Consider the following 15277-nt stretch of genomic DNA (forward strand, 5'->3'; position numbering starts at 1 on the left):
TTTCTAGTATTTTTTGAAATCTGCTTATGTTTTACTCCTATTCAAGCCTTTTATTCTTGAAATAAATCAACATCATTATTTCATATTTGTGCCTCAAAATCCCATCACCTGAGCATCTGTGGGGACTCTGCTGTCTGGGTGCCTGTGTGCTCTCACTCGGGCACTCTATTCCTGTGTGCTCACTCAGGCACTCTGTCGCCTGCGTGCTCGCTTGGGCGCTCCATCTCCTGCGTGCTCGCTCAGGCGCTCTGTTTCCTGAGCGCTCTCACTCGGGCACTCTGTTTCCTGTGTGCTCACTCAGGCGCTCTGTCTCCTGCATGCTCGCTCAGGCACTCTGTTTCCTGCGTGCTCGCTCGGGCACTCTGTTTCCTGCGTGCTCGCTCAGGCACTCTGTTTCCTGCGTGCTCGCTCGGGCACTCTGTTTCCTGCGTGCTCGCTCGGGCACTCTGTTTCCTGCATGCTCACTCAGGCGCTCCATCTCCTGCGTGCTCGCTCAGGTACTCTGTTTCCTGAGCGCTGTCACTCGGGCACTCTGTTTCCTGCACGCTCTCACTCAGGTGCTCTGTTTCCTGTGTGCTCACTCGAGTGCTCTGTTTCCTGCACGTGCTTGCCTGAGTGCTGTTTCCTGCATGTGCTAGCTCAGGTTCTCCGTTTCCTGTGTGCTCACTGGTCTTGTTTGCTTTACGTGAGCAGCTCCTTCTTTTGGAACTTTGCCAATATTACTTGAAAGTTGAGATAAAGATGAGTTCCTCCAAAAAGAATTTTTCATTTGCTTCTGTCAGATGCCTGGGGCAACTGCCAGCCAGGAACCGCTCACAACTAAACTCTCGGCTTGAGATTTTCAGATTGTACAGGCTACACAGGACTCCTCAAGAGGGTTCCCTCTTCACTCAGTGCTGAGACGTGAGGCAGGAGTTTTCACTCTATCTGGGGGGCTGAGCAGGGCTGGGAGGACATTGTCAGTGGCCCACCCTAACACTGTGGGGGAGACCCTGGAGGCAGCAGTATCACAGGGTACAACCTGCCAACAATGATGCGGGGGAGCCCCGGGCTTCACCTCCTCATCTCCAGCTCTGCAAGGCAGAGAAGACCAGGGCCAGACAAAGCTCTGAAGGTGAAAACCGGGCTGCAGTTCTGCCTCTCTCCAGCCCCACCATCCTCGGGCCCTCGGCCTGAGTATTTCTTCCTTTTATTGCCAACTTAAGGAGACATCTAGAAGATGCTCTGTGAAAAGACTCTGACTAGCACTCTCGGCTGTTCTCAGCACCAGGTGGAGTCTGGGTACCTAACCCACCATGTAGCCAGGAAGAACAGCTTTCCCATCCCTCTCACTCGCGGAGACTGAAGGCGTGGTTCCAAAGCACATCCCTCCTTCAATCGGCCAGATAAAGCCGGCTTCCCAGCTTAGCATCATGGCTGCCCCGACATGAGCAAAGCTGCTTTCCAGCCTCCCTCCACAGCTGTGTTCCACTAACATGAATTACTATCCCAGATGCTTTCCCTCATGCCCTCAGCGACAATTCTCCCATCCCAGAAGGCTTATCCCTGGTCTTTTGCTCACCCGAGCCCCTGGGACTCTGCCTCCTGTACCCCAGCGTACAGGTCACACCCCTCAGAGCAAGCTCTCCCGTCTGCCTAGCAGTCACAGTGCTGCAAGGCCTGGCGCATGGGCAGTGTGTGGCTGCGTGGGACCCTCACCTGAACACACTTCACGTTGATGCCAGGACGCACGTGCCATGTGTGGCTGCATGGGACCCTCACCTGAACACACTTCACGCTGATGCCAGGACGCACGTGCCATGTGTGGCTGCATGGGACCCTCACCTGAACACACTTCACGTTGATGCCAGGGCACACAAACTTCCTCCAGATCAGGTTGGCTCGACTGTCCCCACAGGTAATGGGGTACACGATCTCTGCCTCCAGGTTCTCCTCCTCTTCAGCCATCTTCACTTCTCACAAAGTGATTGACAGGGAAAGGGAAAACATAGAAAATCAGTTACAACCCCTGCAAAGCACTTCCTGCAAAAGCACAAACACAGCTGCCAATCTGGAAACTTAACGAATCCAGGAAGGACCAGGACAGGACCCAGGTGGGGAGGTTCTCATCAGCCCTGAGTCAGAGTCTCAGATCAATTCACAAAACCAATTTAACAACAGTCATATTAGCATAATTACATTAAACTATGGTCCAACTGAAGAGCCATTTAAGGAAATAAAATCAAACTTTACTTGGAACAATTCTAGAGAAAATTATTCTTGATGTTTTAAAGTTCTGAGGCCTTTAACGTCAGGCAACAGGAAAACACCAAAGGAGCTAGGAAGCGTTTTCACTACCATTCGCTGATGGTAACCAACAGAGCTGCCAAGCTGGGGCTCTCCCTACCTGCCACAGGCGAGGCTAGTGCCATTCCAGGCAGAGCCAAGCCACCAGGAGGCCCTGGAAGCTGGGCCCCCACCACGCATGGGCCTATCTGCGGAAAAGCAGCGGAAGGGCCTGTGAACCGTTACCCTCTTGATCAGAGCACCGTCTCTGTGGGGAAAACCACCTCCACAGCTGCTTGCAGGCACTGGGTGAGAAGGCTGGCTCCTACCTAACACGGCTTCCTTGAGCTGCGATGATGCTGTGAAGGCAGCGGCCGCAGCTGCTGCCGCATTTTCTGTCTCCATGTTATCTTCTGTGAGGTCGCCCCTGGAAAGGAGGGGGAGAGAAACATCAGTACACCCAACAACGGTGGGCCTTGGGCACCCTCTGCTGCTGCTTCTGCGTTAGTCTGGAAGCCCAGTGGCCGTGTGCGTCAGGGGACCTTGCGCTGACGGTCCCTGTACTGCTACCCCCGAGCAGGGCTTTCTCCAATGGTCTCTTTTGTTCATGGCTGTGTCTCTGGTACCCACAACAGTGCCTGGCATGTGACACCAGCACCGCATGCTTGTGGAAGCAACAAATGCGTAAGTGGGTCTAGTGAATTCTTTAATAAAGTTTCTTCTGTACTAAAGTCTTTTATCATATTATAATGATTTCACATGGTTATAGAAACTACCGAAAAATATAAAATTTTAGAAAGGAAGAAAAAAATCACCCATGGCATAAACAAATCAAGCAGAAAGGCAAAAGGTAAAACCATAAAAGTGTTCAAAGGAAAAAAAAAGAACAACTTTAAAATATTTCAAAGTGGCAAAAGGTTTTCTTATACAATACAAAACCAAGAAATAAAAAAGATGATAAATTTGCCTTAAAAAATAAAAATAAAAACCTTCTGGTGGGGGGACACCAATTTTTCTTTGAAAGAACTAGGGGGAAATGTGTCAACACGAGGAAGACAAGCAGCTCACTTCCTGGAGTTCCAGAAGGAGCCCCCCCCGGTGTGAAGCCCAAAGTGAAACGGGGAGGCCACAACCAGAGACCGTGCAGAATGGGGGCAGCCCGAGGCCTCTCAAGAGCAGTGCAGAAGGAGACTGCTCCAGCAGCCACAGCACCACCAAGTGGGCGTGACAGACATGAGCCGTGAGGTGGGTGTGGGTGGATGTGTGACACCATGAGGGGTGTGCCCACGGCCTGGAGGGCGTGCACCTCTGACCCAGGCACCCCCTCTAAGAACTAACCCCGCAAAGAAGACGTGCTGACCGTCTGAGACAGGAGGCTAGTCTGGCTTGTGGAACCCGGGAGCCACGTGGACAGGACAGGCTGGGCCCCAGGTGTGCTCACGTGACCACTGAGTGTGCGACATGGGCATTCTTCTGTCGGGCACCACAGTGCAGGAGGAGGTTTGCTCATGAACAAACACGCTCTAGGGAATGGCACATGGTGTCCAACAAGTCCCTCAGCAAACACCCACGCCCGAGGCCTCCCAAGAGTGGCCGCTCTCCCACCAGCACGGCGCCAGCGCTCGCCTGACCAGTGGCCCCAGCCCAGGGTCTGGGGTAGAGACTTCAAGGACACAGCCCTGATTCCCCACAGCTCACCACACCCTCCCCCGACTGGGAGGAACAGGGACCCAAGATAAACAGCCAGGGCAGCCACCTGTTCTGGGGGACACTGAACCAGGGAAATACTGCAAGCCAGGAGCCAGTGCAGACAGCATGGGAGACCCCAGGAGACGTGTAGGGTGCGAGCCAGGCAGAGAGGCAGGGGCCTCGCTGCCATGCTAAAGGGTAGGAACTGACCCCGAAGGCAACCGGAAGCCTTGGGATCTTTAACAGAGGAGAGACGTGGTCAGACTCCCATTTTAGAAGGACATGTGGCAGCGGAGAAGAGGAGGAATTTCAGGGGCAAGAAATGAGCTGAGAGAGCCGGCGACAGACTGAGTGTGAACCTCAGCAGAGGACCCAGGGCCACTGGGAGAGTCCCCCTGTGGGAGGGGACACACCGGACTCTGTGGGCGCTGGGCTGGAGTGTACGACACACTTGGGGTGACTGTGGGACGCCCAGCTAGTGTCTGGCTGGGGGGCTGAGAGGTGTAACCCACATGCTCAGACCCCCGGGGGCAGCAAGGCAAGGCCACAGGAGCACCCTTGAGGTCCCTGCAGTCACTGCCCCTAGGGTGGCCAACCACCTCAACTTCTAGCACCACAGACCAGGTTATAGCCTCTGAGCTTCCTATAAAGAAGTCACAGTACAGACTCTTTGGGGTCTGGCTTCCCTCCTGCCAACAGGTCTCGAGGTTCACTTTTGCTGTGTGGAGCCGCAGGACTTCATTCTGGTGGTTGGCTCGTTCCGTTCTGTGACTACACCATCGCTTGTTACCCACTGGGTAGATGTTTCTCACAGCGGATTTGCAGCTCAGCCAAGATCAGGGCTTGGCCCAGACGTGGGGTCACGGTGAAGCCCTGGCTGTAGAGGGGATTCCACGGGAAAGGTGACAGTGGTAAGTGAGGAGGAAAGAGCCTTTCTGAGCCCAGAAGTGCCAGCATCTAAGCAGCAGCAGAGAGAGTGAGGCCCCAGGAGAGAGGCCACCATGGAAACAGGGAGGGGTGGCCTGCAGTGCTGACTGTTCTGGCTAAAAGATACCTGGGGATCTGCCAGAGACCCCTGGGGAGTATTCTCAGGGCGGGTGGGGGTGGTCCAGGCAGTGGCAGCCGTGGACGCAGGAAAAGGAGCAAGAAATGCAAAGGCTTGGAGGGGGGGTCAGGCGGGAGGAGGAGCTCCTTAGGGAGGAGAACAGGAGGCCTTGGGGACCGTGGGCGGCACTCAGCTCCTACAGAGAACCCGCCTACAGGGATCCGGCTGCCCAGGCCCGGAGGCTCCTCTCACAGCAGTCTGTGTCATCACCCCAGGGCCTGGCTGACCTCTCGGAGCACTGGGCCTGAGGCTCTTCCCACCCAACTCCTCCCATTGGGTCAGACGGGCACCACTGTCCCCTACACCCCCCTTATCCTTCCCAGGTGCTTCTCCCAAGGAGCCTCCCGCACATCTAACTCCACCTGCCCCACGGAGGACCTGCACTGACAGCTCAGAGCATCCTTGGGAGCAGCCAACTGTCCACGAGGGGCTGCCCTCTCGCTTGCTGACGACCGCTCCTCTGCAACAACAGCCCCGGAGCACTGGGGATGCTGCCCAGTCAAGCCGCTGCCCTCCAAGTCTCCGAGGCTGTACTTCACCTCACACAGGCCAGAAATGAGAGCCGACGAGAAATGCCTACTTGGAATCTGGTCTGTGGGGCCACGAAGAGTCACTCTCGCATGAAGAATAACACCGACGGGGCCGGCCAGGCGGTGCAGCAGTTAAGTGCGCACGTTCCGCTTCTCAGTGGCCCAGGGTTTGCTGGTTTGGATCCCGGGTGCGGACATGGCACCACATGACAAGCCATGCTGTGGCAGGCGTCCCACATATAAAGTAGAGGAAGATGGGCATGGATGTTAGCTCAGGGCCAGCCTTCCTCAGCAAAAAGAGGAGGACTGGTGGCAGATGTTAGCTCAGAGCTAATCTTCCTCAAAAAAAAAAAAAAAAAAAGAATAACACTGAGAACATCAGCACTCCAACGGAGGTGGGTAAACTCAGAAAGGGAAGCTGTCCTTTTAAGCCAGAGCTCTGGGAGGTAGAGCAGATCATGACACAACAGGAGAATGTGCTCCTTACCACAAGAGAACCAGGACACAGGGTCAGAGTCAGGAGTGGGAGACAGGAAGAGAGCTCAGCAGTTCACAAGCCAGAGCCATGGCCCCTATCACACACTGCATGCAAGTAAGAGGCCACAGCCATCCACAGCGATGGCTCCCACCAAGACCAAAGGGCCTTCCAGGGAGGCAGACACAAGGGGCAGAGGTCACCGCCGCCCGCCTGCCTCTGTGCCCGCCACTTTGCACACACTGCAGGAAGGAATCCTCCACCGCTCCTGCAAGAAGCCAATTAATTGGCATTTGCAGTTCAAACTTCATTCGAAAAACATCCATTTTACTTAAAGCAAATGTCTGTGGGGACGGCCGGCTATCTACACAGTGCTTCTTTCTTCTTCCTGGCCTTGGCCACGCGCGCCTGTGGACACGGCAAAGCGTGGGCGGGAGACAGCCCTAGCATCAGTGAGGAACATTCCCAAGTTCTCTCCCAAATGCCCAGGCAGGAGAGAACCCAGCACCCACAAAGTAATTAACTCACTTCACTCCCCCACCCTTTCTTAAACATGCAGCCTACAAATCTTAACTTTTAACTAGCAGGATAATAGATAAAACTTCCTGCAGAAAAAGAAGATAAATATCTTCAGGTCCTTTAAGATAAACCTCCCTCCGCTGCCAGCATGCAGTTTTCCTCTCAAAGGAGGAGGCACACACACAGCTTCTCCTTCCCTCCATCAATGACTGACCCACACAGGCAGCACTTCAGTATCGTGGCACTATGACCACAGGATGCAGCCAGGCCCTAGGAGGCTTGCAGCTCCCACGCCTGCTGCTGGAACCTTCCGCCATGAGGACAGCAAGGCAGGTGTCCTGGAGGGTGAGAGCCATGTGCAGAAGCCCCAGCCATCCCAGTTAGCACCCCAGACACTCCAGTGAGGGCATGCGAGACCACCCAGCTGGGTCAGCAGCACAGGCCTGGCCAGAACCACTGCCTGGCCAACCCAACAACTCCCAGGAGCAACAAGCAGGTGCTGTTTGCTTTAAGCCATTAAGTTTTATGGTGGTTATGCAGCAATGTACACAGAACCGCACCAAAAGTGGGGCACTGCTCCCCACCCTGGGAGAAGGCAAAGAGATGTCAGCAGGGCCAGCCAGGGGCACGAGTGGCTGTAGTAGGCTTGGAAAAGGGACCCTGGGCCATGCAGTGGGGGACCAGCTGGCAAAAATGTAAGCCACTGTCACTGAAGGTGGAAAACACCCTGACGGACTTGCGTATGGCTCTCATAAGGAAAATTTCAGGTGGAAAGCAGAAAGTGTCAACTGGCTCTTGGAGTGCAGATGACAATGTGTGGGAAGAGGGCAAGTCTCCTGTGGGATGCAGAATTTGCAGGGAATATGGGGGCCAAACTGTGTTACATCTCCAGTTCCCACCTGGCAAAAGCTTTTCAAACTTAGAAATGGCCTCAGAATAACAACCAAATCAAGGACCTGGCTGCAGGACCCTCTGTTCTACCCTCAGAAGTTTCTGGCCAGGAAAAGAGCTCTGAGCACCTCCAGGGCACTGTCCCAGCAGCCTGCCCCTCAAGGCAGAGAGGGTCCACCTCAAAGAACCAGGATGAGCAGGAACTGAGTATCAGAAGATATGAACATGTGCCAACACGGAAAGGTGGAGACCACCAACTAACACAGGACGAGACCAGAACAGACAGCTGCACACATGGTGCGGTCAGAGCTCGTCTGCGCGACTGGAAGGGCTGGGGGCTGTGGGGTGCCGGAAATGTCCTAGTGCAGTGTCCCACGTCCATGTCATACATGTATCGTGCATTCACACGTAAACAGACCATCTGGAAGGACCTGCTCTAGGGTCTTAGCTGCAGGAATCCTGGGTGTAGGAACGCACCCTGCTTTCATTTTTGCTTATCAGTATTTTCTCATTTTCTACCCTATATATTTTGTAATAATAAGCTATTTTCAATTTTTAAAAATCTATTATAAACTCTTCAGTAAAATGGTAAATTAAACATGGGATAAGATGATCATTAACCCCATTTATGCCCCAAAACCCCAAACCTGGAGACCTGGGGGCACTGGGTGCCTCTGGCAGCAGGAATGAGAGGAGTCAAGATAAGAAGACTTGGCTGAAAGCTGGGAAATGAGCAGTTACATCCCCAGACCATGAACACAACCCCCACCCCAGATCATACAGTCAAACACTGTCCCCAGCCCCACCTGGCAGAAGACCCTAGGAGGAAAAAGCAGAACCCTGTCTATAGGCCCCCGAGCACAGTTGGGGTGGGCGTTGCCCTAACAGGGGAGGAGCACAGAGAGAACCCAAGACCCTGGAGACAGGGTCTTTAGGTGGTAATCAAGGTTAAATGAGGACAGAAAGGTGTGGCCGCAATCTGAGAGGAGAGAGGGAGAGAGAGCTCTCTCTTCACCATGTGAGGACACAGCAAGAAGGTGGCCATCCCCAAGCCAGGAGAGTCCTCACCAGAAACCGAACTCTGCTGGACCTTGATCTTGGACTTCCCAGCCTCTAGAACTGTGAGAAAATAAGTTTCTCAAGTGTCAGCCCCACCATCTATGGCATTCTGTTATGGCTGCCAGAGCTGATCAAGACACATTCTCTGGGGAACCTGACCAGCCCAAGCAGATAGACCTAGAGATGCTGATACCCATGGCGCCCCCCAAGAAAGGCCTGAATCACGTCACCCTACGGCAGTAGCCACAATGTTGGGGGCTGCAGCCGGGAAGACCCCATCATGGGACTGGATCCACTTGGAGGCCCCTTCCCTGCCAGGCCAGGAGCCTGGGTGGGGTGACTCAAAAGCTAGGCTTGACCGGGACCAGAGCGTCTCCACAAGAGCAGCCGTGGGCTGGGGCTCCTCAAAGTGCCCCAGGACACCAGGAGGAAGCAGCTGGACCTGTTCTGAGCAAGTGTCACTTCTGCCACACTGTGCATCTCAGCCCGTCCCAAATCCAAGGGAGGGGGCCTGGTCAACCCTCTTGGTCGGGAGTGGGAGGTCACTGCAGAGCATGTGGACTGGACACGCTGGTGTCACTGTCTGGAAATCTGCCCACAGCACGTACACAGACAACATACCTACTGGCAAGGGTAACTGGAGAATTTAGGTGGGAAAATCCAATCACAAGGTCCTGCATTTCCACAGACACGGTCACACGCTCTGTCAACAAAGCAGCTGAGGATCACATAAATCGAACCAGGAACCAACCAAGAGCTAAGCCTGCCTCCGCCCTGCCCACAGGAGGGCAGGTAAAAGCATCGGTCCCAGAAGGAGAGCTCCAGAGCAACAGAGATGAAGGCAAGGCCGTCCGGAGGCCCAGCCGGACCACAGAGCAACAGCAACAGACTGCGCAAAGAAGTGAGACCCTGGTGTCCTCTCTGCGGCAACAGGAACCGCGGCTGTGGCCAGGCCCTGGTCTAGTCCTTCCTCGCAAAAGCTCGCAGACGGCAAAGAGGCCAAAGCTCGCCCCTACTGTGGTGACAGGCTGAGGTCAGTGGGAACACGCCACACACGGGACTGAGCACACGTGAGGCCAGCAGGACAACCTGCCTCAGCCCAACCCCTCCGGGCAGGAAGCTGAGGAGAGCTGGCCCCTCTGTCCAGGGCTGATCTGCCCCTTCACCTCAGCCCATCCAGCGAGGGGCAGAGGCAACAGGCAGTGCATGGGCAGGAGCTATTCTGCCCCACGGGACCATTCCAGCCACGGGGATGGCAAAGGAAGCCACTTAGGTCAAACATCAACTTTTTTCCCAACTAACATTCTATTTGGATCCCCCTTGCAAGAGATGGGGAAGAGAACACTCACCGTTATCAGAAGGAATGTCGAGAAAACCTCTGGCTCTTCATCTTCATTTTGAAAAAACGGTTCCCAATTGTCCCTGCTGTCCATCTTACCCAAAGAGAAACTATGTATTTTTGGAAATGAAAACCATGTGGCCAGGATGCAGGAGAAAAAGGCCAAGATGAAGTACTACCTCTCCTTCCTGGCTGGTGTGACATTTCTACTTTTCCTTCACACTCTCTGCTTACAAAGACCCTTGAGCCCAGCTTACAGTAACTAAGTAAAGGACAGTCCTGAAGTCCCCCCTTACACCATGCCCAGGATGCCCACCCAAGCCTGACCAGCCCTCAAAGGACAGAGGCCCGTCCTCACCCATGAGGAGCCAAGTTGGTCGTGACCAGTACAGTCTTCACCTCCTCCACGCCGCTGCCGTCCACTGCGGTGTCAGGTGTTGTCACCACCACGACCTCCTCCATGTGGACGCTCACATCCGGGGTTGCCATGGCACAGCTGAAGAGGATGCCCAGGACCAAACGCGTCACTCTGCCAGGGTCCCAAGTCCTGGAGGAAATAACAGGCAGAGCACAGGTCACAGGCAGCCTCTGCGTCCACACAGCACTTGCAGTGCCTGCAGCCGTATGCATCTGCGCAGACCCACCCTTCAGGCCCAGCCCGCCATCTTCGGACAGAAATGACGGCAAGAGAAGAGCTATTCCAGGGCTTCTGGTGCTGGTGAGGACGGAATAAGCACAAACCACCCGTCTTTGCTACCATAAGAGCTAAAATCCCTGAGCAGAAGGCACAGAGCTGCTGCAAGTGGGCCTGGAAACTCAGTGTCCACAGCAGGGGTCGGGGAAGGAGACCAGTCCAAGGAGACTCCTCGGGAGGTGAGTCTCCTGGTTTGTTACTTGTTCCTCTGTGCCCCCTGGCCTGAACTCAGAGGCAGCCCATATCCCAGAGCTGTGCACAGAAAGCACTTGGAGACAAGTTCCGTCTCTGGTCTGGGAGGAGGGAAGGGAAACCCACACAGGACACAAAGGGCGGAATTCCCTGCTTTTATTATCATTGTTGTCTTGCTGGCTCTGCCCTCCCACAAGCCCAGTCCCTGCTAAAACCCTGGGATGGCGGTGGCCGGGCAGGCACCTGAAACTCAGGGACTAGAGGCAAGTTAGTCCAAAGACCGTAGGGGTCCCCACTTGTCCCGCTCTCTGTCCTCTGACATGTGGCCCAGAGCAGACCCTATCCCAAGGTGTCACAGCATAGAGGACACACAAGAGCCCAGGTATCCAGCCAGAGGACAAGGAAGGGGACTCTGAGGTCAGAGGGTACGAGGGAGAATAGAGAGGAGGGAGGTGCTGAAAGGGATTGCACCCTAGAGTGTACAAATGCCTGGGTCACTCCACAACTGTCCGTGTGGGAACTTGATCCTAAGTGGTAAACTAAAGGTTTTGAGAAGTGACCCCCCGGACAGATCCAAAGGGCTCTGCCAACGCTCTGAAGACTGATCTGATGGGAGGACCACCCCAGGAGGGCTGGGAACCTACAGCCTGAACCAGGTCCATTTCCTGCTTCCACAAAAATGGTTACATTCTCCCTGAGGTTTAAACAAGACCCCAAGTCTCACAACAATATTCAAAGTATCCAGAACGCAATCCAAAATTATTTGACATACAAAGAACCAGGAAAGTCTGATCAACTCTTAAGGGAAAAAATAATCCAGAGAAGCCCACTCCGAGATGACCACTGAAATCCACAGAGACTTTAAACCAGCTACTATACATTGCTTCAAGACGAAGCCAGACATTCTTGAAACAAATGGAAAGAGAGGAAGTCTCAGCACTGGCAGAAGTTATGGGCAAACAGAAATTTGAGAATTAAAAATATAATAACAGAAATAAAAAATTCACTGGATAGGACCCATATCAGAATGGAGATAAGAGAGGAAAGAGAGAAATAACAATAATGACATCAATAAAAATCATCCAATCTGAACAGAAAGAAGCTGGAAAAACAAAATGAACAGAGCTTCAGGGAATGTGGAATAATATCAAAAAGTTCGACATCTGTGTCATTGACTCAGAAGGAAAGAAGAAAAAATTGTGACGCTGGAAAGAAACTTAGAAGAAATAATAGCTGAGCACTTCCTGGATTTAGTTAAAGATATAAACTTACACACTCAAGCAACTCAGCAAACCTCAAACAGGATGAACTTAAAGAAATCCACGCCCAGATCATAATCCCATTGCTGAAAACCCAAGACAAAGTGACACCGCCTCAAAAGCAGCTGATAAAACACACACATCACCTATGTGAGAACAACCCAGAGGACTTTGGAATTCTCATCAGAAGCGGTGGGGCCAGAGGCAGGGAAAACATCTTTAATGTGCTGAAGAAAAGAACTGCCAGTCCACGAGTCTACAAGTGAAAAAACCCTTTAGAAATGAAGGCAAAATAAAGATGTTAGCTCCGAGCCAATCTTCTTCACCAAAACCAGTAAAACCTGTAAAATGAATTTCTGTTTCCTGAGGAAGGTTAGCCCTGAGCTAACATCTGTTGCCAATCTTCCTCTTTTTTTTGCTTGAGAAGGATTAGCCCTGAGCCAACATCTTTGCCAGTCTTTCTCTACTTTGTATGTGGGTCACTGCCACAGCACAGCTGATGAATAGAGTAGGTCCACGCCCAGGATCCAAACAGGTGAACCTGGGCCGCAGAAGTGGAGTACGCCAAACTTAACCACTACACCACAGGGCCAGCCCCTGTACAAGCACTTTTATGGCAGCTTTATTCATAATTGTCAGAAGCTAGAAACAAGCCAAATGACCCTCAGTAGACGAATGGATAAACAAACATACAACAGAATATCTATGTTGTATGTCCAACCATACAACAGAATACTACTCAACAATTAAAAAAAAAATGAAACTAGGGGCTGGCCCCGTGGCTGAGCGGTTAAGTTCGCGCGCTCCGCTGCAGGCGGCCCAGTGTTTCGTTGGTTCGAATCCTGGGCGCGGACATGACACTGCTCGTCGAACCACGCTGAGGCAGCGTCCCACATGCCACAACTAGAAGAACCCACAACAAAGAATATACAACTATGTACTGGGGGGCTTTGGGGAGAAAAAGGAAAAAATAAAATCTTTAAAAAAAAAAAAAATGAAACTATTAATACGTGCAACAACCTGGATGAATCTCCAGAGATTTAGGCTGAGTGACCTGCATGTTGTACGAGTTCATTTACATGACATTTTGGAAAAGGCAAAACTATAGTGATAGAGAAAAAAATCAGTGGATGCCAGGGGTTAGACTGTTCTGTATTCTGATTGTGGGAGGGGCTATACAAATCTATACATGTGTTAAAATTCACAGAACTGTTCATCAAAAAACCATAAAAGTTTATCTTACCATTTGAAAATCTTTTTAAAAAATTAAATTAGCAAAGAAAGCACTATTGCACCCTTGCATATATGGTCAACTGATTTTCGACAAGGGTGCCAAGACCATTCAATAGGGAATGGGGACAGTCTTTTCAACATATGGCATCAGGACAATGGGACAGGGACATCTACATGCAAAAGAATAAAGCTGGACCCTTATCTTACACCTTATACAAAAATTAACACAAAATGGATCAAAGGCCTAAACATAAGAGCTAATATGGTAAAACTCTTAGAAGAAAACATAGGAAAAAAAGTTCATAACAATGGATTTGGCAATGAATTCTTGGATATGACATCAAAAGCACAGGCAACAAAAGAGAAAATAAATGAATTAGATTCCATCAAAATTAAAAACTATTGTGCATCAAAGGACATTCTCAAGAGAGTGAAAAGGCTACCTATGCAAGAGGAGAAAACATTTGCAAAACATATATCTCGTAAGGGATCAATATCCAGAATATAAAAAGAACTCCTATAACTCAACAACAACAAAAAAACAATTTAAAACATGGGCAAAGGACTTAAAACAGCCACTTCTCCAAAAAAAATATGCAAATAGCCAGTAAGCCCATGAAAAGATGTTCAGCATCACTAGTCATTAGGGAAATGAAAACTGATACCACTTCACACTCATCAGGATGGTTATTATAAAAAAACACAAACCAAAAAATGGAAAGTAAGTGTTGTCCAGGATGTGGAGAAACTGGAAGCTCGTTCATTGTTAGCAGACAAGTAAAACGGTGCAGCTGCTGTGGAAAACAGTTTGGTGGTTCCTCCAAAAATTAAACATAGAATTACCATATGATGCAGCAGTTCCACTTCTGGGTTTATTCGCAAAAGAACTGAGAGCAGAGTCTCAAAAAGCTATTTGTACACCAAGATTCACAGCAGCATTATTCACAACAGCCAAAAGGCAGAAGCAAGCTATGTCCATCAAGAGATAACTAGATAAACAAAATGCAGCCCATACACACCCACAAAGGGATGTCACCCAGCTTTAGAAAGGAAGGAAATCCTGACACCGCCTACAGCACGGACGAACCCTGAGGACGTTATGCTCAGAGAAACAAGCCAGGCACAAAAGGAGAAGCACTGTGTGAATGCACTCACGTGAGGCACCTTGAGGAGTCAAATTCAGAGACACAAAGTAGGATGGTGGAGCCAGGGCTGGGGGAGGGGAGGGAGTTGGCGTTTATTGGGGACAGAGCTTCCATTTGGGGAGATGAGAAAGTTCTGGAGACGGATGGTGGGGATGGTGCACAACAACGTGAATGTACTTAATGGCACTGAAATGTGCACTTAAAATGGTTAAGATGGTAAATTGTATGTGAATTTTACCACAATAAAAAACCCTTTTTAATCCTATTACAATAGAAAGACTTATCAGGACTAAATATAGACTACAAAGTAGAGAACAAAAACTTTCTAGAAAAGAAACATTTTCAGACTTCATTTTATTTATACTTGTTAATGTGCGAATGACACCACCTGCCTAGCATTGTACCAAACAATGAGTGTGTCCTAGGATAGGAGCTGGGACATCGCTGGCCAGCAAACACGGGCACCCACCCAAGCTGGAGAGACAAGGGGGCCCGCCAGCACTCGCTCACCACAGAAGCTCTTCCAGAGGAAGCCATCCACGCCTGCCAGGCCTCTGAGCGCCCAGCAAGACCCCAGAAATTCAGCCTTGGGAAATGAGTAAGAAAAACCAAAGTGGAGCAAACTGGAGTGGAGGGCCTGCCGGGGAGCCCTGGCCCATCACACACCGCCTATCACTCCAAACAGGAGACGGACTTGCACCTGGACAAGAAGCACAGCTACCTCACTGCTGCAGAAGATTTCTCTCCCGACCCGGCAACAGCCCAGCCAATGAGAAACACCGAAGCTCAGCCAATGAGAAACGCCACACCCCAGCCAATGAGAAACAGTACTTTTCAGCCAGTGAGAAAGGCCACAGCCCAGCCAGTGAGAAAGGCCACAGC

The 15277-nt window shown here is 51.4% G+C and overlaps 1 protein-coding gene across 8 annotated transcripts in view; it reads right to left on the minus strand.

Annotated features, from left to right (window-relative positions):
- GMEB2 (glucocorticoid modulatory element binding protein 2) overlaps positions 1 to 15277 on the minus strand; it is a 31864-nt gene that overhangs the window by 13052 nt on the left and 3535 nt on the right. For 7 of the 8 annotated variants that reach the window (XM_046679264.1, XM_046679263.1, XM_046679259.1 and 4 more), the window contains 3 exons: positions 10231 to 10419; positions 2595 to 2692; positions 1825 to 1955 (listed from right to left, as the gene is read on the minus strand). In XM_046679264.1, coding sequence (XP_046535220.1) covers positions 1825 to 1955; positions 2595 to 2692; positions 10231 to 10419 — 418 coding nt within the window. The remainder of the gene's footprint in view (positions 1 to 1824; positions 1956 to 2594; positions 2693 to 10230; positions 10420 to 15277) is intronic. The other variant, XM_046679260.1, reaches the window with a different exon arrangement.

The sequence above is a fragment of the Equus quagga genome, chromosome 12, assembly GCF_021613505.1.
Source record: "Equus quagga isolate Etosha38 chromosome 12, UCLA_HA_Equagga_1.0, whole genome shotgun sequence".
NCBI classification, from domain to species: Eukaryota; Metazoa; Chordata; class Mammalia; order Perissodactyla; family Equidae; genus Equus; species Equus quagga.